Below are 23,536 nucleotides of genomic sequence, written 5' to 3'. Positions count from 1 at the left end.
GGCTGATAATGGACTGCTTCTGGCGATGGCATAGACTTCACTTTGACGAATTAATCAAAGCAGCCTGTGAATGCCGCCAGACCAGTTTATAATGCAGCGGACAGCAGCCTTCTTCACTGAAGGGGCTTCTCAGGGGTCTCAATCTTTTCGCTTGCGACAGAGATCGCTAAGGCAACTCACACTGCTGGATACTAGGCGCTGGTGTGAGACATCTCACGACGATCGGCCCGGGGCTGAAGCGCTGGCAGAGGCATCTCATGGGCCAGTCATGCAGCCTAGCTCTCCGCTCTTGCGCCGTGGAAGACGATGAATCTCCTATTGAGCGAGGTACTGACCTTCGTCACAGGCCACACTGTATATGCGAGATTGTACGGACCGACGTGAACCCAGTGGCCGGTCATCAACTAACGTCCTGCGCAACTTCGGCGGATACTGCAGTGCCTCCGAGGGTTTGACCACATCAGGGCGGCCTCTGCGGCTTCGATCTTCCTGGTCTTTGATGTATCTCGCGAGATGTGCACGCTTCCACCTAGCTAACTTCGTGCTTTATTGATCCTTCCATGGCCCCAGATCGACGGTGGACAATGTCTCGATCGCTCCAACATGATCAAATTCCGACCTGTTCTTGGCAATATCAGCATTGTCGTTGTTGTTTCAGCCCTGTGTAGCATACGAGGGCATCTTGGCAAGTTTACGAGCGATATCTGCAAGCGTGGGGAGCTGCAAGGGCCACAGTATCCCTGCAAGACCCTCATTCAGCCGCACACTAGTCCCTTTCTGGAGGCATTCAACGGCGTGCATATCACTAAGGTACATGCCTAATTTGAATTCACAGTCCTTCAACATCTCTACATCGAGACAAGTACGCATCGTCCTGGTCTGGCAACAAATCGAGTTCGCGAATAGTGGTCCCCGAACAGCAGTAGCTATCAACACATCGGGCAAAGGCTAGGAGCATAGCTTTCCTTTCACGAGCTAGTGACCGATCGACTGGTTCAGAAAGATGCCGCAGCCACGTAAAGACTTGACCGCCGGCTCGTATGCAGGTCAAGCGAGCTCCAGGAACAGGCTATCTGAACCGAGCTCAAGCCCTATATCTATCGTGGGGGCCGACGAAGTTAGACAGCATCGCGTCTAAAACAACGACAGACGTCAATCAAACTGTAGCCAAGGGACCACAGCTTCCTAGCACAGACACCGCTCCCTTACTCAGCCTCGCCATCATATGGAGCCGGTCAGTTGTTAGCAGCTCACGATTCCATAACACATCCACCAAAAGCACCTTCAGGCAATTTCAGCATTCCCGACGGCGTGATGACTTGACCGCGGGACAAGTCGACCCGAGCATCAACGCGACTTAGGAAGTGATCACTGCATTCTGCTCGCCAGCCCCATTGAAAGTTGCAGGAACATTGCTCCAATTTCGCTTCAGTCATTGCAAATTATGTGCATTCAGCTAAGCAGCTCGTGGGATCCTACCTTCGCGGTCATGGTCTTGAGTCCTGGCCCCTTCGACGAGACGACATAATGTAGATGCTCAAGCAGGCAAGCATATAAGAATCATGGAACCCGGTCAGGTCCCTATGTCAACCACCCGATCGTCGAACACTCATTGAAGCTTCTCCTCTGTATATCTACACAACTATCATAATGTCTTCAATCAACAGCATCAGCGCGCTGCTTTTCTGGTGTCTCGCCATCACCCCAGCCTTTGCACGCCTCTCATATCCCAAGCCCCGGCAAGCCGCCAGCGATCTGACACCCATCATGTTCTCCGAGCCGCTCCTCGAGCCAAACATCATTGCTACCTTCGACAATGGCATATGGATCGAGAACCTAGCCGCTCGCTCAACAGATGGCAACTTCGTCGGCACCGTACTCTCCAAGCCACAGGTCTACCTGATCTCCTACGACAGTAAATTTGACCCGGTCATCGTGGCTGAATTTCCCGAGTACACCGCCTGCCTAGGCATAGTCGAGCTCGGTCTCGACGTCTTCTACGCCGTTATCGGCAACTTTTCCACCAAAACGTGAGTTACTTCCCAAATTTGGACCGGGAACAGAGTGGAGAATAGAGGTTTCGCAGCTGTCTCTGACACTCTCGTCTCGTACTCCTGTTCCATGTCTCCTTCCGACCCATTCCTTCACTTCTCACTCGCGTCCCAATCTGAGCTAACGTAGAAGCTAGCTTCACCTCTACACAAGGCAGCTACTCTATCTGGGAGATCAACCTGAACGGCCTCGAGCTCGAGCACGACAGCGAAGGCCACTGGTCTGACTGGAAACGCGGCACCCAAGCGCAACTCAAGAAAGTCGCAGACCTCCCTGATGCGGGCCTCGCCAACGGCCTGACAGTCCTCAACCCCACACTCGGCATCCTCCTGGTCGCAGATTCAATCAACGGCATCGTCTGGTCCGTCAACGTCCGCACGGGCGACGTAGCCAGCGCGATCAAAGACGCCACCATGGCCCCCCAACCCGACCTCTCCGGCGGCCTCCCCCTCGGCATCAACGGCCTCGTCGCCAGTAACGGCTACCTCTACTACGACAACACAAACACAGTCACCTTCTACCGTAGCCCCATCAACTCCACCACGGGTGCAGCCACTGGCCCTGCGGAGCTGCTCATCGATCAGGAGTTCGCAAACATCTTCCCGGACGACTTCACGCTTGACTTTGCCGGTAACGCGTGGCTGGCATGTGAGTATGGGCATGTTGCGTTCTTCGACAGTGTGACCAATGGCGAGAAGCATAATATTACTGCGGTGGCGGGAAACTCGACGGGGCTGCCGCATGGGTTGACAAGCGCGAAGTTTGGGATTACGAGTTTGGATCTGGAGCGTGGGAGTCTGTACGTGAGTACGAATGGCGATCCGTTCTCGTATGGGTCGGACGAGCCGGCGAAGGGGCAGTTGGTGAGGTATGATACGGCGGTTTTGGGGTACTACTAATTGGTGTTATGCGGGCTAGCTGATGGCTGCTCTGGCGAGGGAGCTCTAGTGTGAGAGGAGATGGTAGGAAGCGGAGGGAAGCAAATCTTAATTGCTCTAATTCTTCATTCAGATAGCGGCGGTCGGTGACTGTAGGGCCACGACGCGACCATCCTCGCAGGATCAAACACAGGTTTTATAGAACAGTAATTCGAGAGCATGTGCCTGTGCAACTTACTCACGCCTCGTGGAATTGCCGCTGGTAGACTGGGTAGATGTTGTCCGACTGTGATTGCAACCTCTGCACTGTGCATTGACTCTATCATCCTCTTTACATAGACAGTGACCCACGCTCAATCCAGGCACCATCCGGAGTCTCGCTGGAGGTAGCGTTCAACACACCCTTCACATCTTACTCGCAGTAGCCAGCGGCGTCACGCCCTCCAGAAACCCGCCCTTGACCACCGCACTAATCAACTGATGAGCAATAGCGGTAGGAGGCGGCAACCGCAAATTGCCCTCCACATACCCCTCCGGCGCCGGATCACCCAATCCACTCGTCCCAACCCGCAGTGCCTCCTCAATCTCATCCAGCGTGAACCACTTGGCAGTCTCCAACTCAGGATCATTGTCCAACTTGATATTCTCATCCTCCGGCGCCGCTACTTGTGCGATCGCCCCGATCATGAGATTCGCTGGATACGGCCATGGCTGCGTCGAGTGGATGAGCACGCGAGACAAGACGACACCTGCTTCCTCCCATACTTCTCTCCGCACGGCGTCCTCGACTGATTCGGCGGGCTCGATGAAGCCCGCCAGCGTCGAGAACCAGTATGGTGGCCATCGCTTCTGGCGGCCGAGGAGGAGACGTTTGCTGTCGTGGGAGAGGACGGCGACGATGATGGTAGGGTCGGTGCGAGGGAAGGTCAGATTGGACAGTGTCGTTCGTGTCGAGCAGGCTTCTCGCTCGGGTGGAGACTCTGCTTTGTCGATGGGTGGACAGACACGCTTGGCTCCTGCGTTCACGGACAATGTGCGGTGGCCACAGGTGCCGCAGAACGTGTTGCGGGCGTTCCAGTCGAGGTAGTGTCGTCCCTGGGCGTACTCGGCGGCGACATCGGCGTGGTAGAACATTGCTCGCATGCCCTCGGCGAAGCTGTACCCTTTCGCGTTGAAGCCTTCGATGATCTTTTCGGCTGCCTCGGCATAGGGGGCTTTTGGGGTGATGTCGACTGCAAAGTGTGGTGCGCCGGTGAAGTTACGGAATTTGTAGCCATCTGTGACTTTTTCGTCTATGCCTAGGAACACGAATTGCGCGGTGACGTTTCTTGAGTCGAATGATTCTATGATTTCTTTCTCGGTCTTTGCGTATGGGTTCTCGGGTGCTAGGGGCTTGAGCTCTTGTAATGTGGCATGGTGGATTTCGGTCTGAGACTTCTGGAGAGGTGACAGGTTCTTGAAGCACAGGAACTTGGTTGTCGGGTGGTCGAATGCGCCGGCGAGGAAGCCGTAGTCTTCGCGCAGGAAGGACAGTCGGTTCAATGGTGAGCCTGGAGATGGTCAGCATCGTGGAGCTCGTCTGCCATGTATCATCCTACTGCCGAAGTAATTCACAACTTCCTTGCCAAATTTCCTACCAAGGCCGGATTCTCTATCGACATGAGCCGGATGAGGGAGGTCTGGCTGTGGAGGGGATGGCATAATGCCGTATATACTGGTAGAGCTTGGACGAAGTCTTAGATTGACGAGCGATCTATACAGGCGACGACGAGCACAAGGAAATCTAGTCAGCAGCATACATCAAAGGATACTTAGTTTGTAATCGAGCACGGAGCAGTGAATTTCACCAAATACTGATTCGATTTCGTGACGTGACTTCACTACCGAGGGATCTCGTCAATGTGTGGGATGGTGGGGGAGCAATGCTGGCAATGAGGGGCAGGCCGGAAAACATCCGATGCCCTTCACGCGACACGCATCACAGGGCCTGAGATTCATGCTGCTCAAGGTTCCGAGATCGTGAGATTGAGAAGCTGGGCGTATGCCAGATGTCTTCGCATTCACGAGCAGTGTCGCCTTCCACTCCACCTAAGTAGTCTGACGGGCACACATACGTACACGCGGGCAAAGTTTGATCACAGCTGTACAGCACGAGCTACCTAGTGTCTACGTATCATCTGGAGCACGCGTTGACGGTCTGGTCTACATCTGCCAGTTGGAGAAACGTCCAGAGTAGGGTGCTTGCACTCTTTCTCTTGGGATTCTACTCTGGACGTTTCTCCAGCTCGCAGATATAGACCAGACCGTCAACGCGCCTGCTCGGGTATCAAAGGAAGGTACGGTATGAGCTTGAAGGTAGGTACACGTAGGTGTGAGAGTGTAGGTATTTACGGCAGGCACGTGGGTGCTGGTGGCTTTGCGGCCACTACTCAGGAGTGACTTTGGCTGTGGCAGTCGCAACTCATCAAGTATTCATGGACTGCCTGTTCATACTTGACAGCCGTGGGTAAGACATGACGCCAATTGACAATGTTCGAAGACGACGACCTCGAGAGTCAAGTACAACAGCAGAATATTCATAACCTCATCAAACTACAAGTCATACGCTGGAGTACCCCTCACTAACTCCCTAAGTCTCAATCACTCAGCCTCCTGGTCCTCATGGAACACCAGCGCCCGAATCTCAATACTCTGCCTGGCCTCCCTGTCCTCCGTCTCCGGATTGACAAACGCCGTGTGCGGCACCCGTCTCGCCCTCCCGTCCAACTTACTATCATAGCATCTGATCAACATGACCTCATCCGGCGTCTGCCCATACGCGAAATACCACTTGTGCGACTTGTTCGGCAGCACAGTCAGGGTCTCGCCCGAGCGAGTTGGATAGATCAGCGGGACAGGAACCAGATCAGTATCGGGCACGGAGTGTGCGTCGGCCACAGCGAGAGGATCCTTGTAGATGGCTTGATGGGGCGCCAGACGTTGATGATCTGGTGGCGGGTCTGAGGAGCTGGTCGGCGAGCTCGGGCAGGTGGTGGGGGACGCGGGAGCGCGAGGCCGTGTAGGATTGGTCGATGTGTACGCGCTGGACGGGGCCGCGGAGGGGTGCGGCCGGGGTGTTCTCGGTGGGGTTTTCGGCGCTGGGAGGGCCAGGGCGGCGGATGGTGTGGTCGAAGATGAAGACACGGGAGGCGCCGGTGCTGTTGATTGTTAGTGTCGATGGAGGATTGTCAGGTCATGGAGTCAACGCACGCTTCCTTGAGCAGTCTCTCCGTCTCGGGATAGTACTCGGCCTTGATCTTGTCGTCGTCGAGGAAGTCCTTCTCGGCCGAGGGGAAGTTGTAGAGCTGGAAGCCATTGCTGTCGAGATTGTATTTGTCTGTCTCGCCGCGGATATCGTTGATGGTCACTTCGACTGGGTCGACGGGTCGCTCGTAGGTCTCTGGCCTGCCGACGTACGTCGCATGAGGTGGGCTTCCATCCTCATTGGGCTTGTGGTAGTTCAAGATGGTGCGAACATGATGCTTGGTCACACCGGTCTGAACGGTGGTAAGTGGCTCAAAGGTGGTGGTATGTCCACCGGCGGACTGATCGACTGCTGCTGAAGCCATAGTGACGTTGGTGATGGCCCATTACAACACCTCGACATCGTGTGTATATATCGTGCCACCAGGCCTGATGCCTGATTTGTCAGTAAGCACGCCATAGTTGGGGAGAGGTTCGTGATGCTGTACGGGGTGTGGGGAAGATGTCGCGTAAGACACGTCTGTCCAATCAGCATACGAGGATTGACATATGACCAGGGCTGTGTCTTTATCTATATGATGTTGCTTGGAAATATGGCATTTGTGAACCACTCAGGGCGTACTCTGGAGCGGCCGGCGGACGAGTTTTGTAATCTTTGTGCCATCTCTGAGCGCCTCGGTCTCTTCCACGAGTTTGTAGCCTCGGTAGCGCGGCCAGGCGATCACAGTCGCGAACCAATAAGCAATACCGAAGATCAGACTGTTCAGAGTGGTCAGCTTATGCTAGGGCGAACGAGGGGCTGTCTTACACTGCTATACCTAGCAACGCATACGTGGCGTAGAACATGCCCTCCGGTCGTTTCTTGGGCGGGAAGAGTGGTGCCATTATGAGACATATTGCGAGAGCGATCCGGAACCACACAACAGGCAGCCACGCCTTATACGGACGAGGAAGGTTTGGTTGTTTCCAGCGCAGTATTAGCAAGCCCGCAGCAATTGCTAGTCCGAAGAATTGTCCTGAGTAGCCCTCGACGTCGGCGATGAAGCTGTAGACAGTGCTCGATGGTGGCAGAACGATCACAAGCACACTAGGAATGTAGTGTATCAAAAGGCCACCCAGTGGAGAATTGAAAGGCTCGTTTGAGGCGAGGATCTTTGGAAGTGGAAGTACGCCGGACCGCGCAATTTCTTGCTTGAAACGAGCCTGGACTTGTTAGCAACCTTCGCCGTATCGACACAGCAAACTCACCGTGCTGAATACGACCACCATGACATTTCCTGCGGCACTGAGCGCAATGGCAATGGGAAGAAATGACCTTCCAAACCCCACTTTCTCGAAGAAGAGAGCAGCTATCAGTTCGCGACTCTGCTTGACCTCGTCCACAGGAACGACTGCCAAGTACGAGATGTTGATCAGGAGATACATCAGGCATGCTGTGAGAAGACCGGCTGGGCCAACAGTCTTGATAGTCCGAATTGGCTTCTTGACTTCATTCATCACGTTGTTGACGTTCTCGAGACCTGCAAACGAGTAGAGAATCTTGAAGAACGCCGTAGATATCGTGTTCCAGTCGCTGGTCGACCCTGCCCAGATCTCGGCCCACTTAGGAACAGGCTCTTTCGACCTCGCTAGGACGGTGAAGCCCGTCATGATCATGAAAACGGTGAGACCAATCTTTAGCCAACCCAGCAAGTTTTGGACGTATACGCCAGTCCGATAGAAGCATCCATGCACGATCGTAATCAGTGTGAGCAATCCAACGGCTGAGAGCTTGGTCGAAATGTCACTTGGCTCAATGTTGGCTGCATAAAGCATATACTTTGCAAATATGATACAGTTCGAGGCCGTGAACCCGAGTAAGACTGCGTGGACGGCAACAAGGACGGTTGCCAGAAGATGGGGTCGGCGATATGTCTCCTCGAGATAGACCTTGACTCCGCCAGATCGTGGAAACATGGCGCCGTACTCGATCGTGATTGCCAGCCCTGTATAGGAGACTAGGGCTCCAGCGACCCAGAGACTCAATGCCAGGCCCGTGCTGCCCACTTCACTCAGGACAACACCAGGCATCGCGTAGATGCCGCTGCCAATCACGCGACTGATGACGAGAATGAACGCGCTGCTCCATCCTATTTGCCTGCCTAGAGTTGATGTCTCGGTCTTAATGTTGTTTTCGACGTCCAGGGCATCCTTATGCTGATCAATGTCGCGTCCTGAGAGTGTTGAAGAGTCAGAAGCAAGGAGTGGCGTTCTCTCGCCGCTACCAAGCTCTGACTCTGCTATATCCGACGAGTCGTCGGCTGCTGCTGTAGCCATCGTGCTTTCTGTTGTCGACTTTGGTGCACGACGGTCTAGCCGCCAGCTTCCACGGTCCATATTATCGTCGCAGGGACATGATTTTATTATTATATGGCATGCGCCACGTCCCGGCGTGTTTCACGGATCGGCACCGCAAGGCGGACAAGCTTAGCCCGCGCTCATTCACAATCTCACAATCAAGGGGCTCAAGCACGCCATCGCCAGTCGGTGGTCTGCTTACCTAAGTTCACGAAACATCAGGCAAAGGAACTCCGGATCCCAGGGACCAAAGCCGTACAGCATTCGTATGGCTGTGGTGCGTCTTCTATCTTGAGACCTCACCTGTCATGAGCTGATTTGAGGAAGAGACATGATTAAATCCTGAGTGTGAGATATTTTGTGGGACGGAGACAACGAACGATACGGTTCAGCACGCGGCTCAGTGATGCAGTCTGAGACGCCACGGGGGGTTCCCCGGAACTGCCTAGAATAGGCGACATGGAAGCTTCGCAGTTTCCGAGGTTTCTTCCCCCGGGCTGAAGTGCGTAAAAGCGCCTCACAATAGCTTGCCTCCGAAGTCCCGGCGACACTGCTAGGCTGGCAATGAGGAGGAGTTGCAACGTTTGTGGTCGAAGTTTCAGCAAGACCGAGCATCTTGCAAGACACGTCCGCTCCCATACAAAGGAGAAGCCCTTCTCGTGCCCGCAGTGCGGACGGTGCTATTCGAGACGGTAATTTGAACCTCGGGATGCCGTTATCGAAGAGCTAACTTTGCAAGTGATACACTGCTCCGGCATCAGCGCGAGCACAAGAGTCCTGGCAACGATGACATTGCCGATGTGATTGGTACGGTCGACGTGCCAACAGTGACAAACTCCAGCATACAGGCATCGGAGCCCGAGCTTCCAGCTACACATCAGAACGGACAGGCGCCATCGCAATCTCAGGTCAACGTACCGCAAAAACGCTTTCCCTTCTCTGCCGCAAAGGATGTATGGTGTCCGCAGGAATCTGGCCACAGCTATGTGCCTAGTGCTTCTGATGCTTTGTTGGGATCAGCCAGTGATCTCAACTACAATGATCAAGTTTGCGGAGACGGGCAGTCGTGGGAGCAACTACCCGACTGGATGCTTGATGATGCTCAAGGTCTCGATTTAGCCAACTTTGCATTTGGACAGGACTTATCGCAGCCCGGGTTCGATATCTCACCCTTGCAAGCGTACGAGGCTGCCCCTGTCGAGCCTCCCAAGCCGGCGGCAAATGTGTGTGATATCTGGTTCACCAACGTCGAACGCCGACAAGAGCTTTTGCCTGAATCAGGCATCGCGAGTCCTGCAGCGGAAGGGGAAGTGGACGAGAACTATCGACATGCGTTGCATCGACGTTTGAATATTCCGGTGCCGGAGCAACACCAACTACCTTCGACTGATTTCCTCAACTGCTGTGTGCAGCTTTACTTTCTGCGATTTCAGCCTGTATTTCCCATAATACACATGCCGACATTCAAGCCGTCAAAGGGGAACACTATGCTTTTGCTATCGATCTGTTCGGTGGGCTGCCTCTTTACTGGCGTGGAAAATGCGCTCATTTGGGCTACTCAGATGTTCCACAGGTTACACAAAGCGATCATAAATAAGTGGGATAAGCTGATGGCACGTGACAGCCATGAAGCGATGTCGATGACACAAGCAGCTCTCATCGGCCAAACTTTTGCGCTTCTCTGTGGAAACCCGGACTATCTAGCCCTGGTCGATGCATTTCAGGGAACTGTCGTCCACTGGGCAAGAAGAGTCGGCGCCTTCACGGCTCAGCACGACTCTGATAACTCCAGCGAGCACCAGGCTTCGACCGACCAGGCCTGGGCCAACTGGGCTAGAGTGGAGATGAAGATCAGACTGGTACACGGACTGCGAGTTCATGACGCAGAGCTTGCGAATCTGTTTCATCACGAAGGGACTTTCCGCCACGACCCTCGCCGCCTTGTCTTGGCTAGCTCTGACATGGAGTTCGCAGCATCTACCGCGACTCAATGGAGACTCAAGTTGAGAGACAGCCAGAGTATTGGCCATGAGGTCACAAGTCACGCGCCAACTTCACCATCGGTGCCCATTTCAGCCTACAGCCACATACCGTATGACAGCGGCTTTAGTATATACGCAGCGCTCGAAGGCATCAGTATTGATATACTGGAAGCACGGTTAGAGGGCTCGCTGAGCGCAGAACGGACGCAAGCGGTACAGCAACATCTCCTGGCGCTCGGGCGGACTATGAATTTACGGACTTCGAATCGCCCTTTAGCTGATCCATATCAGCTTGTCTTTCAGGAAAGTAGGGTACGGAAATCATCCCTTCCGACCGTAACTGCGCTTGTTCATTGTTACAGTATGAATCATTCTGTAAGACGCTCCAGCTGGTATGAGATGTTGGTCTAGCGATTGACTTTGCCTCGTCGAGCCTCCTCGAGACATGCCACTAAGTCAACGTTCGTGCCATACCTTGCCACCTGACGAACGGCACTTCTTGAAGCCCACCGTTATCGCGCAAATCCTCCTGGTGGTCCAAGCACTGCTCCATCACTTCTTTCCGGCCATCGTCGACTTTGTCTCCCGTTCCTGTCCTCAGTCTATTTGCGCCGTAATGAAGCCAGGATCGTCGATCTCAAAGTCAACTTCCTCGATGCGATCCGGGCCTTTTATGGCAAGCTTGACCTCATCATTCAATTTGTCCATCACCATCTGGTTGGGTCTATGTTTGGTTCCTCGCCGGAACTGACCGATCTTCTCCCACTTGGTCCAGCTGCAAGGCACGCCGAGTTCGTGACAGAGCTCACACTGATCAGTGCCTTCGTGTCTCTTACATGTGGCTGGTGTCTTTGGCAGTAAAGAGTTCATCGTGAAGATGACGCAGAGATCACATTTTTGGCGTATCTTTTTTTGTTTCGGGTTGGTTTTGGGGAAGAGCTCCTTCATCTTTGCATCGTTCGGCCAAGGTATTCCCACATTGTCGAAAGGCACATTCTCGAAGAACGATCGACGTGTATCATAGTCAGTCACAATCCCAACTGTCTTGGAGTCTTGGATGGACAGCTCTGTCATGACATACGTTTGTCGCATGTGGTCATACGAGACGTCTTTGACAGAATCTGCAAGCCCAATTCGTGTGCCAAAGTCATCGGTCCAGTGGTCGGGTCGAACGATCGGGACGCGTTCAACATGATATCTCAACGCCAAAGCTGATACATAAGACACCAGCGGCATGGATGCCGAGTTTCCGAACTTTTCGGCGGCCTGCTGGTATCGTTTGTGCCATTGTCCGTTTAGATCCTTGTACAAAAAATAAAGAGCAACGGCGCTCGCTTCGTTTTGATCGACGTACAATGGAAGCTCTGGTAAGCGCGCGTATTGGAAGTCGTGGACATCACCGTTCTTCATGACCTCAATGACGGGAAACACCTTCGTCCCTGCCGGAATATCGCCAGCATAGACTTCCATGCGTCTTGTGTTCGCTCGCTCTCCATCGAAAAGAATCACGAGTCTGTGACTTGTCTTCCCCTTTGCAAAGACTGCCAGTGGGCGATTCCGATAAAAGATTGCTCGGTCGGAGGTCATGACCCTAGTCCATGCAACTGCACTACTGGCGCTGGTCACGCATGCTGGCATTTGCCAGTTCAGGCCATTGCCACCATTCGGTGTGAAGCCTGGACGGTCATAAGCGCCAATCCAGCCTACCTGCTTAGCGACAGACTTGGTGAGTTGGTATATGACCTGTCCTGTTCTTATCGAGGCCGCCCACTCGCCGGCACTTGCTGCAGCACTGGCCGTCCCAGCAGCCTCAGCTAGCGCAGAAGCATCCGGGTCGAGATCTTCAGCAGAAACTGTCACTGTTGGCTTGATCTCTCGCTTCATCAGGGGGAGGAACAAGTTGAAGAGCATCAATGTCAGCTGCTCAGCGAGGGCGTACAGCACCTCATTGGACTCATCCTCCTCTTCAAAGACAACAAATGGTACAGTGAGACGGCCCTTGATCGGGTCGTAGAGGGCGGCAATGCTGTAGTGATTACTGTCGGAGCCATAGCCGGCAGAGGCATCGCTGTCGTGTCTCGCCTCACGTGTGACGAAACCAATCTCGGTCTTGCCATCGTACATGTAGTCCTTGGGTGGTCCGTGATGACTGGCGAGAGAGCCACCCTTGAGCTTGAATGAGTTGCCCTTACGCTTTGCAGCCTTATTCAACTCCTTCTCAAGTTGCAAGTCATAGAACTCCGAATAGAAGCGTAAGTAGATGCCCTTGCGTCTGGCGTGGGAACCAAGGAGCTTGGGTGCCACTGATTGCTGAGATTTTCCCGCAGCCTTGAGCGTTCTGCTGGCAATCGAAGTAACCGGAGAGCCTGCGTCCCTCAGCTGCTGGTACGTGAAAGTCGTGTCGAGTACCGCCGTATAGCCCGCTGTGGCTATTCCTTTCTCGATCTTTGATAGAAAGTCGTCCATAGTGGCTGGGTTTTGGAGGCTCCTAGCACGCCGACGTTCAATGTGATGTCCGGGCAGTCGCGGAGACCCATAGCGAATGCTCTGAGGGTTCGGGAGAGAAGACTTGGGTTTCCAGGGACCTGAACTGTAGGTAGGACCGGCGCAAGAAACTCACCAGCGAGCTGGACTGAGAGACTGCCATAAGATCCTGTACCAACTTCGATACAAGATCGGTCAACCCAGCCACGTTGCTGAGTACGGATGATAGAGACTTTGGCGTAGATCTTGCCAGAGGACTTCGTCGTGGCAGCAATGACTCTACCAATGTCACCAACTTCAAGATCGATATCTGTCTCGTGCGATTTGAAGTATGCTTTGATGCATGTGTATGGTCGCCCGACAATGTCTGGCCCAGAGTAGACGTCAGACCCGTTGTTGCTGCGCTGTGTCGTCACAAGCTGAGCGTTCTTTGGTATGGGAAGGCTTGTCGAGAGCTTCTTCTTCGCAGCTGCTGGCTTGACTGTAAGTGCTGGCTCTGTAGGAGGAGGACCAAGGCGGATCCCACTGTAGTGATCGGCTTTGATGTTAGCAGTATTTCCGGAGAGAGCTCGAGAGTTGTTGTTGTGGATGAACAATGTTCGGCCCGTTGGCTCGTCTTGTCCACTAACGTACGTTTCCAGGAGGACAGTCTGCTCTTCGATGTAGACACCAAGTCGGTAATGACCGTAGCCATTTTGATAAGCCCAGGTTGAGAATGCCAGCGCCATGTGGCTGAACTGGTAGCCTTTCCCGTCCAGTTGCTCGACTTTCTTCTTCGACAGGGGTTTTCCTGTTTCGTCCACGACGGGAATGATCTTCGACTTGATTTCCTCGGACTCCAGCATATCAGAAAGCATATCGACAAGCTCTTGGTATGTGACACCGACCTCGGGGTTGTCGTGCAGGAAGGAGTGCGCGCAAGCTCGCGGAGCACAAAGCCATTCATCGAAATCAGTGATGATGATAGACCAGTTGTTGTTCGGATACTTGCTATCGAAGACCTGATACCCTTCCGTGTCGGTGCGCATAGCATGTTTCTTGGGCTGTTTGTCCTCCTCAGTGGCGACGTCGAGCTGCTTCTTTTCGAGAGCTTTGTACTTCGCCATACAATGCTCAAGATACTGTCTGTACTGCTCATGATCCGCTGGTGTAGCAGTGTTGCTCGCAATGCGGGATCTGATGCCGGACAGAGCCTCGTCTGTTCGAGAGAGAACGTCGAACATTGGTAGCCAGGGTGTCTTCGAGTTCTCCGCTTCATATTCGCGACAGATCCGCTGAATGGCTTGGTAAACCAATGGAAGCTGACCTTTAGGCATTTTGGCAGCGATCGCTGTCTGCTCCTCCTTTGTCATGTCGCCAAAATCCTCGGGAAGTGTCATGAGATAGGGATCTGACGCAACATAGTCGAGGAGACGCTGGTAAGTTACATGGCCAGGGGCGTAGTAGAGTTTCCACCAGGACCGAGAGAGGTCTTCTTCGGTGAATGTGAATGGAGGTCCCATTAGGGCTGGAGCCGTGGTCTCAGCGACGGGAAGCGACTGCGCCTGCGAGGCGGACACGGCCTTAGCCTTTTTCTTCTTGGGAGGCATGCTCCAAAGAGTCTTGTCGCCGAACTGATAGAGTTACGCTTTCTGTATTGAGAGCCGTTAGTCAGGAACTTGACGCGCTCGGGGCAAGCTGGTCCAGAGAGACGTTGGCTCAAGTTGGAGCTGGCCCAAGTAGACGCTGGTCAACGTATGATGTTCTTCCAAAGCCGGTCAAAGAAACTTGTGGTATATTCGAAACGCGGCCGTGAGGAAGCAACAAGTATGTTGTCAGCGATGATTGGAATCTGGAAGACTTACGTTCAATTATTTGTGGCTAGGACAATGGAACAAAGTCCGATATTTGCGGCCAACAGGACGCAAACCAGGTATTGTTTTGCGGTAGTGCTAGAGGCAAGTTGAATGCGAATCTGGCTTGGCGAAAGACGAAGAGGGCACAGATTTGTCAAATTGTAGTAGTCCACCGGTGAGCGATTGCCCTTCAAAGGAGAAGCGTGTGCCAGGATTGTCGATCGAGGAACACCACGGTTGTAGGTGTGAAGAGTAGAAGGCAGCGGAAGTCATTACTTGCAGCCTTGCAAACGAGATCGCGACTCGACGAGCCCGGTAGCCCATAGCAACGTCACGCTGTCACCAGAAGAAGTACACAATCCTTCGCAATCACAATTCGTCACTTGCTGCCCATCCATACCACGTGATTGAGACACGACCTGATGCAGATGGTAGTCGCCATTGCACCGGATCCCTAATATGCTCGAGTTAGAGGCTCAAATTGTCACATATTCGTCCTGGAGCCCTACCTGAACTGCTGCGAAGTTGAGATGGCCAGTTATCGTCCATTTTAGAGCATCGAGACTGTGAGTGACCTAGGACAATCGCAGCAGTACGCGGTCACATGTAAGCACTCCGAACATGGCCAGCTCTGCAGCACTCATGGCAGCTATAGCTTGCTGAGGAGCAGACCGTGCCTCTCCGTCCATGACCCAGACGCAAATGGCGATGCCACCGCATTATATGCTGTTAATTCTGCACCTCCATCAGAGAAAGTGCAGCGCCGCTGGACGCCCAGGAATGGAAGTCCAGGAGAAGTCTAAGGCCTGTCACATTGGCCGCTGCCTGCATCCTTGCTAAGGCGCCGATCGAGGTGAGTGACGCGCATTCAGGAAGGCCAAATCAGTGTCCTGTGCGATAGCATATCGGCCATACAATTCCCACGCCTGCGACTGCCTAGTAATGTGCCGCTAGAGCTGCTCTTCCGTGAGCTCAACTCACAGGTCCAGGTCGACGAGGCCACAACCCTAAGCTCAGGGCTCATAGGATAGAAGTCGGACACGAGATTCCAGTTCGGATAAACCACAATCGTCCGGGCAAGCTTGTTGAGCATCAAACACGGATCAAGCAGTACATCTGGATTGCATCACACCGAGCTAGCTGCCGATGATCTACCCTGGCAGACATCATGTCCGTGGTGCGCATCTCATGGTGAACGTGCTACACATTCGGGGCATCAAAGGACTGCAGTAGGACGTGCTTAAGAGAGCAGCTTAGAGTTTGGATGAGCCTATAGGAGAAATACCGGAACTCCATCCCACAATGGAACGCAAAATGGGAAATTTCATCGAGCGACCCGCTCGGACCGGACACTACTGACCGTACCAAACATCGCGATCAGCAATGCCTCTGCATACCTTCGCAAATACCAGTAGGTTTTCGGTGGAAGGTGAGATGATCGAGTATCGCTTGCGGCCATCCGATGATGTATCGGATGGAGGTGATACGCCACCACCAAGCTCGTCGCCTGTCGGCTCTCCTGTTCTTGCGCCTGTTCTTGCGCCTGTTCGTCCTGCATCTCGGTCAAATGTGACCAAGCCCGAGCAATCGGGTATACTGTCTGTTCCGCCGCGCGATGAATTTGTTTTGTTCGATGACAACGATGACGACAGCAACAACAACAGCAAAGACGACGATGATGACGAAGACATGGGAGAGGCCCCTGCGGTCTCAACACCCGCTCTTGGTTGAATCCATCGTCCCGTTCAAATCTAGTCTCGTCCCACTAACATAAACAGAAGATACGAAGGATGCCATCGCCGGCTGTGGAGGCGATGACAAGGAGAATGAGCCACCTAAGCGTGGCATGATAGCCAGCCTCAATCATGGTAAGACGATTTCGATTATGGTATTGTGTTCTAATCTTTGATCGTGCAGCAGTCGACACCACAATGCTTGGCTCGCCGGCGCGCGTGCACGTCCCTCCTGCTACCGCAGCAACTTCTTCGTCGTCTGGCCGGCCACAGCGGACCAAACGAATCAATTACAAGCTCCCTACACCATCACCGCCCCCCAAGCGCCGCAAGACCGCCCGGCAAGCCCTCCGATGAAAGGCCTCCTGAGTGTCACGGCTGTCGATGGCCTGCTGCCGATCCAGAACGCTGAAGCGACACAGACAATGCACCAGGTAGATGGTATGACCACATCCGCAGATACTCCACTGCTGTTATCCTGGCGTCGGTCTTTGGTGTGCGCGGTGCCAGCTTCGATTCGCCACAAGTGAGCGCCCTATATCATGTACAGGATCAGTTCACCCAGATCACCGAGCTAGGCGCCACGCCACCCGTCGACATATTCCCATGGTTGAAACGCCTGCCGAACGTTGTCAGCAGCTGGAGGAAGTGGGCATACTCCATCCGCACAGAGCAGCGAGCCCTCTATTTCTCCCTGATGCAACAGAGTAAGAGACAGATGCAGAAAGATGACGCCAAAGAATGCTTTCTAGCTCGCTTGATCAAGGACCAGGAAAAAAGTGGGTTGAGCGACGAACATATTGCCTATCTTGGAGGTACACTGGTATGTAGACCTTCCGATCCTGAACGTCCCATTAACGCTATCGCAGATGGAAGCCGGCTCCGATACCACTGCGTCCACACTTCTCTCGTTCCTCCTCGCCATGGCTAACCATCCAGATGTTCTGAGACGATGTCAAGAAGAGGTTGACGCGCTTTGTGGTGTTGTGCGAAGCCCCGCCATTGACGACCTAGATCAATTGCCCTATGTGCGAGCAGTCATGAACGAGGTAAGTCACAGCAAACTATTCCCAGCATGCTTGAGTTAGGTCTCGCTTATTTACTGCTCATAGACCCTACGTTGGCGTCCCGTTGCCGCAGGTGGTATTCCGCACGCCGTAACAGAGGATGATCATTACAACGGATACTTCATCCCAAAAGGCACCATTCTTTTTGCCAATGCATGGGCAATCCATAGGACCGCCGAGTTCGAAGACCCAGAGGCTTTCAAGCCGGAGAGATTCCTTCATAACAAGTTCGGCATTGATCCATTGCACTCGGGGCAAATCGACGAGTCGAAGCGGCGAGTGCAGTACGGCTTCGGTGCCGGCAGACGTGTTTGCTCGGGCCAGAGGCTAGCAGAGAACTCACTCGTATGTGCTCCTGCACGCATCAGTGTAAAGTAACAGGCTGACGGATTCAGATCGTGAATATGGCCAAACTCGTGTGGGGATTCAACATCAAGCCTGAGGGTGGCAGACTCGACGACGACGTTGCGACCAGCTACCATGGTGGTTTCCTGATAGCACCCAAAGAATTTCCGTTGCAGTTCATACCAAGATCAGCAGCACATGTGGATGTCATGGAAAAGGAACATCGTGTGGCAGATGGGTATCTCCAGCAATTTGAGGAATGACCTGCTGGCTATGGCGGCGCAAAAGCCTGGTGCATCGAATCAAAGCGTACGAGATAGCCGCCAGCATGATAGCCTGACACTGACGGTCGCAGCGTCTGTGATCGAGCAGCTCCATCCATCACATTTGAGATCGTGAACGCCGGAGCTACAGCTAACCAGAGCGTAGAGAGTCTGGCTTGCGTCGAGATGTCCTGTGCCAGTTCGCGTCCAGCGTGCTCCCCACGTCTTGCCACAAGTGATGCCGGCTAATTCGGATAGCTTGGAAGGTTCTTGGGCTCTCATTTTCCAGGTCCATCAAGATAGCACATTAGCTCGACCGCTGGTCCCACATTGGCGTCCCAGAGATCATCCCTACAATCGCATCTTCAGTTTCCCGCTATTCTCCGGCAAGAGTCATCCGAACACAGCTGCCGTATCTGCGTCTCCTTGCCTTGCTGCCACCAACTTCCATCTTGCATAATTCGAACACAGACCGTCGAGAGTGCCCAAAATTAGCCCTCATGTCATCCATGTGAAGAAGCCGATGCATCAAGCCCACAGCCACGACCATGACCATGTGGATCGAGCACATCGTCCTATACTCCTTCAAGGACCCGGAAGAAGTTCCAGCTGTCGTTTGATTCATTGAGACCCTGACAACACGAAGCTTGAAAGATGGCATCCCCTACATCGTCAATGTCAGATGTGGTACGACAAGGCCATCCCCACCCGTCAGAAGTTTAGGTCAGTACCTAGATGGACTCTTGCGAGTAACGTGTCGTGTCAAACTGACGATACACTGCGCAAGGCTACAATCTTGCTTGCGTGGTCACATTTGCGTCGAATGGAGACCGGATGTATTTCGTGAAGCAAGACCCGATGCATAAAGAGCTGATCAGCTTTTTGGACGGCAAATTAAGCAAGGAAGTCATGGTCCTGGATTTCGTCCATGGAGACGGTACCGAGATCAGCGCGGACAAGTGCTAAAGAGGCGAGGACGGGACAGAGCAAGATGGATGAGGGTGTGTGATTTTGGAGGCAAATAATTCGCCTGCAACCAAATCCCATTGCTTTGCCGAAACCCGTGTACACTACACACTCACGAATGGCACGACAACATGACTCGGATGCTCCGGTCCAACATGAACAACATGTGTGCCCTTATTGCTTGTCTGGAACCCGCCACGCAATGGCTCAAACTCAGCCAGAGTCATGTGATGGCCTGCGATCTTGAGGACTAGCTGCTCTCCAGCCTCAAAAGCCATCCCCGTTGGCCACAACCCGATAGTCAGCTCGACAACTTGACCTCTCGGCACCTTCTCCTCTTCGAAATGGCTATGCAGAGGCCAATGGGGTTTCGACTGCTCATAATCGATCTTCCGGTGGCTCGCACGGAGTATGCCTGTGGGGCCAAGGTATTTGTTAGTGTTGACGGTCGCAACTTCTTCCGCCTTAAGCTCGAGGTGCTCCAGGGGAATGTTGATGTTCTGTAACAACTTGCCGCTGGCGTCTGCTTTGCGAAGCTGGATGAAAACGTCCAGATCGTCGCTGTTGGGGCAGGACACATAGAGCACCGCTCGGGAATAGCCGACGAGATAGCTGCGAGCTGTGAATTTATGGCTGAAGTGAAGCTCTTCAGAATCTGCGTCAATCTGTAATGATGGGGTATCTGATTGGTAAGAGAAGGTTTGAGAACTCCTGGGCAGGTCATGCACAAGTTGGGCGTCTCCTGACAAGTAGAGCTTGCGATAATCGGTGTCGGGTATAGGCCAGTCGCTGAAGACGTAATTCACAATCGGGTCCTGATTGAAACGAAGCAGACTTGCCCGAATCTGAGGCGTCTGCTTCCAGTCGTTCTGCTCACCCTTCAGGTAGCAGTCGAAGTAGCGCTGGAGGTCTTCTGTACACGCCTCACTGTATAAGTCGTGCCACTCTTGGGTGGGATGGACCCTGAGCCACTTCTCCTTGGACGGGAGTTCTTCGAAGCCTCGGAACGATCCCACAGTATGCAAAGCCGTAGAGTAGCTCGCGAGGACGTATGCCGGGATAGTAATCTTGCTCATATCGACTCTTTTGTCTGCCCAATAGTCGTTCATCAAGGGGTACTTGTCAATCATGCCGATTGCGTCCTCTTGCTTGTTGTGTCCAAAGAGCATCGTGCTTAAGAATCCCCAGAAAGGCTTGTATGGCACGCCTCCTCTGCAGAGAGTCTCGCGATACATGTCACTGAGGCCCTCTAATGGGGCTATACAGGTCAGGTGCGGAGCTGCTCTGCTGCGATGAACCACTGCGCAGCAGCTAGCCAGGAGTTCCCGACCAGTCCGATCTTCCCGCTACACCACGGCAGGGTTGCAAGATGCTCAATTGCGTCGTGTCCGTCTCGACCCTCAGCGCTGCCGAACCATCTCAAATCGCCCTCAGAGCCAAATGCACCTCGAGCGTCAACATTCACTATTGCGTAGCCTCTGGCCGTCCACTCTGCGGGATCAAGGCCTTCGAAGCATTCAAATCCCGACAGTCTATCTTGTGAGACTCCAACACGGCCCGGAACGAGGTCCAGGGAGAAGAATCCAGTGCCGCTTTTGCCGTAGGGACTCCATGCAACAAGCGCAGGCACCTTGTGCACCACATCAGCAGGTCGGAAGACGTCAGCGCGAATGGTGGCGCCATCGCGCAGCGGAACGGCAATGTCCTTCTCGAAGATCGTTTTCGCTCGGAAAGCACGGTGCCCGGCAGTCTTCTGGAAGCCCGCAGGAAGCTCGGTGACGCTTGGCTTCAGCCCGTCGTACTTCGCTATTGGCTCGGTGGTTGGAGTTGTTGGTTTTTGCAGGACATCGATATTGCCCACACGGAACACCATGGTCGTCTCGGTGATCTTTCCTGTAGTCCTTGCCTTAGGTGGTAGCAGATGGAGGGTGAGTGAAGTTCATGAAGGAGTGTGAACCACGGATGGCTGGCTTGCCCCTTTCGTAGGGCCCGGTGCGAGGAGCTCAGATACCCCGGATCCCCAGATGTCCCACATGACTGACCCACCCCACATGCTTTGCATACATACCTTCTTCAGAGAGACCAGAGCGTTACGGCACGTCGCACACAGCCTGATCCATGGCCGCTGATTCAAGTCATCACCAACGGCCTGAATTGATGACACCCATCTCCCGCCTGATATGGAAATCCTTTATCTGCTTACCCAAGTTCACCAACCATTGAGGACTTGATGTCCGGATCGTATGAACATCATCGCGGCCGTACATTCGCGCGCCTTTTGCGCATCTTCTGCCTTGCAGCTCTGGCTGACAACAGCTGATTCAGGCGAGATACCAGATAGGCAGTCCTGAGCCTAGGACCTGAGTAACGAGGGGAAGTTGAGCTCTACGGTTCTCTACGAGACTCAATGGTGCAATGTTTGTTTTCGAGTTTGCAAGCTTCTCTTTCTCTGCTTCCACCTCCTGCGCCTTTCCTGGTCTTGTAGACTAGATGTTCCGCTGATTCTGCGCGCTCTACTGCTGCCGTTAGTGTGCCCGCAGTGGCTTAGCAAACGTGGTTGAAAGCTGAGAACATGTTGCAACGTTGAGACATTCATACAGCGCCGCTTACACTTCCGCAAGCTCCAGCTCTTGGTCATTCGTAACAAAAGCTGACTGCTGTATGTTCGAAACCACTCAGTTCTCTATTCTGCATCTGCGATGCTAAGCATTCCCTACGGACGTCCGGCCTAGTGTCTCGGGCTCTTGAGGGCAGCCTCATGCACTAAGCCGCTTGCCTCGGCTTGAATTGGAAAGATCGACAGTCCAAATGCCGGCTGCCGATCCCAACTATTGCAGAAGTACAGAAGTGTAGGTCAAGCTTCACATACCAATACTGTTGAGCTCTTGCCAGATACTCCAGTGCGGACTCGTTCTCCAGACTCGATGATATGGCTAGTCCAGTTCCCTTCAAGATTGATGTCCCGGAGGCCAAGATCAAGCGGCTCAAGCAGAAGCTCGCTCTTACTGACTATCCGTCTGAAGCTGATGACGCCGAGTCCTGGCATCGAGGGCCTCCGCTGAAGGATGTCAAACGCTTGGCTGCTCGTTGGGAGGACGGTTACGACTGGCGCAAAGCCGAGGCCCAGCTCAATAGGTTATCACAATTCACCACAAATATCGACATCGACAACTTCGGGGCCTTCTCTGTGCATTTCATCCACCAGCGCAGCCATGTCGCAAATGCCATCCCGCTGTGTTTCGTTCATGGATGGCCAGGCAGCTTCATCGAGGTCACCAAGATCATCCACAAACTCACTCATCCCGACTCACCCGACCAACCCGCATTCCACGTGGTAGCTCCAAGCTTGATCAACTTCGGCTTCTCCTCGGAATGTATAAAGCCAGGCTTCAATGTTACCCAGCACGCCGAGACATGCCATAAGCTCATGCTCCAGCTCGGCTATGACCAATACGTGACTCAAGGTGGCGATCTGGGCTATTTCACAACGCATACCATGGCACGTATGTACCCTGATCACCTTAAGGCCATACACTGCAATCTCGCTGTACCAGAGAAACCTGATGCTAAGAAGCATCCTGAGCTGCATGCCGAGGTCGAAGCACACACCCTGACCGACCGAGAAAAGCGCGATTTGGCGCAGACTCGAGACGTCAGCGCGAACTTGATGGGCTACTATCGCATTCAAGAGACCAGGCCGGCCCTAATCGCCATTTCGCATACTGACAGTCCCGTGGGCTTATTGTCTTGGATCTATGATGTGCTGTATCACTGGTCCGACCACGACCATTATCCTTGGACTGATGACGAAATACTCACCTGGGTCTCCATCTACTACTTTGGCTGCGGGATCGCGGCGTCAGTTCGCATCTACTACGAGAGTCGCAATATGCCGAAAGACTCGCCTGCTGCCTTGGTCAGAGGCTCACCAGTGAAGCCTCTGATTGGCATAGCACACTTTCCTGTCGAGTTGAGCAGCTTTCCGCGTTTGTGGTATCGCACTATGGGCAATGTCGTTCATCAGAAGGAGTTTGATGTTGGAGGACATTTTGCTGCGTATGAACAACCGGACTTGTTGGTCGGCGACTTGAGAGAGATGTTTGGACGGAGAGGCGGAGCCGAAGGCTGCGTGCCGGGCAAGAGCGGGTATGATGGCGCAGACAGTGGCAGTGGAGTGCAGTAAGTAAGATTCTGTTCCCATGCCCTACTTTGGTGTCCGTCCGTCGACGATCTGGTCCTAACATGATCGGCAGTAAGTTGTGAGACTGCTAGCATGTCTCGCAAGCAACCACGGGACGACCGAGGCAAAAGACAGTCTCATGTGAGATAGAAGAGTCGTCGCCAGCCTCAA

The 23,536-nt window shown here is 53.6% G+C and overlaps 9 protein-coding genes across 9 annotated transcripts; 3 read left to right on the top strand and 6 right to left on the bottom strand.

Annotated features, from left to right (window-relative positions):
• Positions 1 to 1,650: 1,650 nt before the first annotated feature.
• AB675_5460 (uncharacterized protein) lies at positions 1,651 to 2,951 on the top strand (the record flags this gene model as incomplete). The annotated part of the gene is made up of 2 exons (XM_018145672.1): positions 1,651 to 2,030; positions 2,189 to 2,951. 2 exons carry the CDS (start codon positions 1,651 to 1,653, stop codon positions 2,949 to 2,951), a joined length of 1,143 nt encoding a protein of 380 aa, XP_018001804.1.
• A 384-nt stretch (positions 2,952 to 3,335) lies between these two features.
• Positions 3,336 to 4,631, bottom strand: AB675_5459 (putative NADH pyrophosphatase; the record flags this gene model as incomplete). Its single annotated transcript, XM_018145670.1, has 2 exons — positions 3,336 to 4,480; positions 4,529 to 4,631. 2 exons carry the CDS (start codon positions 4,629 to 4,631, stop codon positions 3,336 to 3,338), a joined length of 1,248 nt encoding a protein of 415 aa, XP_018002053.1.
• Positions 4,632 to 5,835: 1,204 nt separating this feature from the next.
• On the bottom strand, positions 5,836 to 6,538 carry AB675_5458 (uncharacterized protein; the record flags this gene model as incomplete). The annotated part of the gene is made up of 2 exons (XM_018145669.1): positions 5,836 to 6,127; positions 6,180 to 6,538. 2 exons carry the CDS (start codon positions 6,536 to 6,538, stop codon positions 5,836 to 5,838), a joined length of 651 nt encoding a protein of 216 aa, XP_018002142.1.
• Positions 6,539 to 6,559: 21 nt separating this feature from the next.
• AB675_5457 (Low-affinity methionine permease) lies at positions 6,560 to 8,489 on the bottom strand (the record flags this gene model as incomplete). Its single annotated transcript, XM_018145668.1, has 4 exons — positions 6,560 to 6,693; positions 6,796 to 6,932; positions 6,982 to 7,376; positions 7,422 to 8,489. 4 exons carry the CDS (start codon positions 8,487 to 8,489, stop codon positions 6,560 to 6,562), a joined length of 1,734 nt encoding a protein of 577 aa, XP_018001998.1.
• Positions 8,490 to 11,089: 2,600 nt separating this feature from the next.
• AB675_5455 (uncharacterized protein) lies at positions 11,090 to 14,565 on the bottom strand (the record flags this gene model as incomplete). Its single annotated transcript, XM_018145667.1, has 2 exons — positions 11,090 to 13,077; positions 13,113 to 14,565. 2 exons carry the CDS (start codon positions 14,563 to 14,565, stop codon positions 11,090 to 11,092), a joined length of 3,441 nt encoding a protein of 1,146 aa, XP_018001953.1.
• Positions 14,566 to 16,194: 1,629 nt separating this feature from the next.
• On the top strand, positions 16,195 to 18,219 carry AB675_5454 (O-methylsterigmatocystin oxido; the record flags this gene model as incomplete). The annotated part of the gene is made up of 6 exons (XM_018145666.1): positions 16,195 to 16,537; positions 16,590 to 16,679; positions 16,967 to 17,367; positions 17,414 to 17,593; positions 17,657 to 17,956; positions 18,007 to 18,219. 6 exons carry the CDS (start codon positions 16,195 to 16,197, stop codon positions 18,217 to 18,219), a joined length of 1,527 nt encoding a protein of 508 aa, XP_018001965.1.
• A 1,070-nt stretch (positions 18,220 to 19,289) lies between these two features.
• On the bottom strand, positions 19,290 to 20,354 carry AB675_5453 (uncharacterized protein; the record flags this gene model as incomplete). The annotated part of the gene is made up of 1 exon (XM_018145665.1): positions 19,290 to 20,354. The coding sequence occupies one exon, from the start codon at positions 20,352 to 20,354 to the stop codon at positions 19,290 to 19,292; it is 1,065 nt and encodes a 354-aa protein (XP_018002120.1).
• Positions 20,355 to 20,452: 98 nt separating this feature from the next.
• AB675_5452 (uncharacterized protein) lies at positions 20,453 to 21,058 on the bottom strand (the record flags this gene model as incomplete). The annotated part of the gene is made up of 1 exon (XM_018145664.1): positions 20,453 to 21,058. One exon carries the CDS (start codon positions 21,056 to 21,058, stop codon positions 20,453 to 20,455), a length of 606 nt encoding a protein of 201 aa, XP_018002057.1.
• Positions 21,059 to 22,114: 1,056 nt separating this feature from the next.
• Positions 22,115 to 23,368, top strand: AB675_5451 (putative epoxide hydrolase; the record flags this gene model as incomplete). The annotated part of the gene is made up of 1 exon (XM_018145663.1): positions 22,115 to 23,368. The coding sequence occupies one exon, from the start codon at positions 22,115 to 22,117 to the stop codon at positions 23,366 to 23,368; it is 1,254 nt and encodes a 417-aa protein (XP_018001930.1).
• Positions 23,369 to 23,536: the final 168 nt, after the last annotated feature.

This window comes from Cyphellophora attinorum, assembly GCF_001299255.1.
Source record: "Cyphellophora attinorum strain CBS 131958 chromosome Unknown Contig8, whole genome shotgun sequence".
Lineage (NCBI taxonomy): Eukaryota > Fungi > Ascomycota > Eurotiomycetes > Chaetothyriales > Cyphellophoraceae > Cyphellophora > Cyphellophora attinorum.
This window is presented reverse-complemented; position numbering and strand designations above follow the sequence as displayed.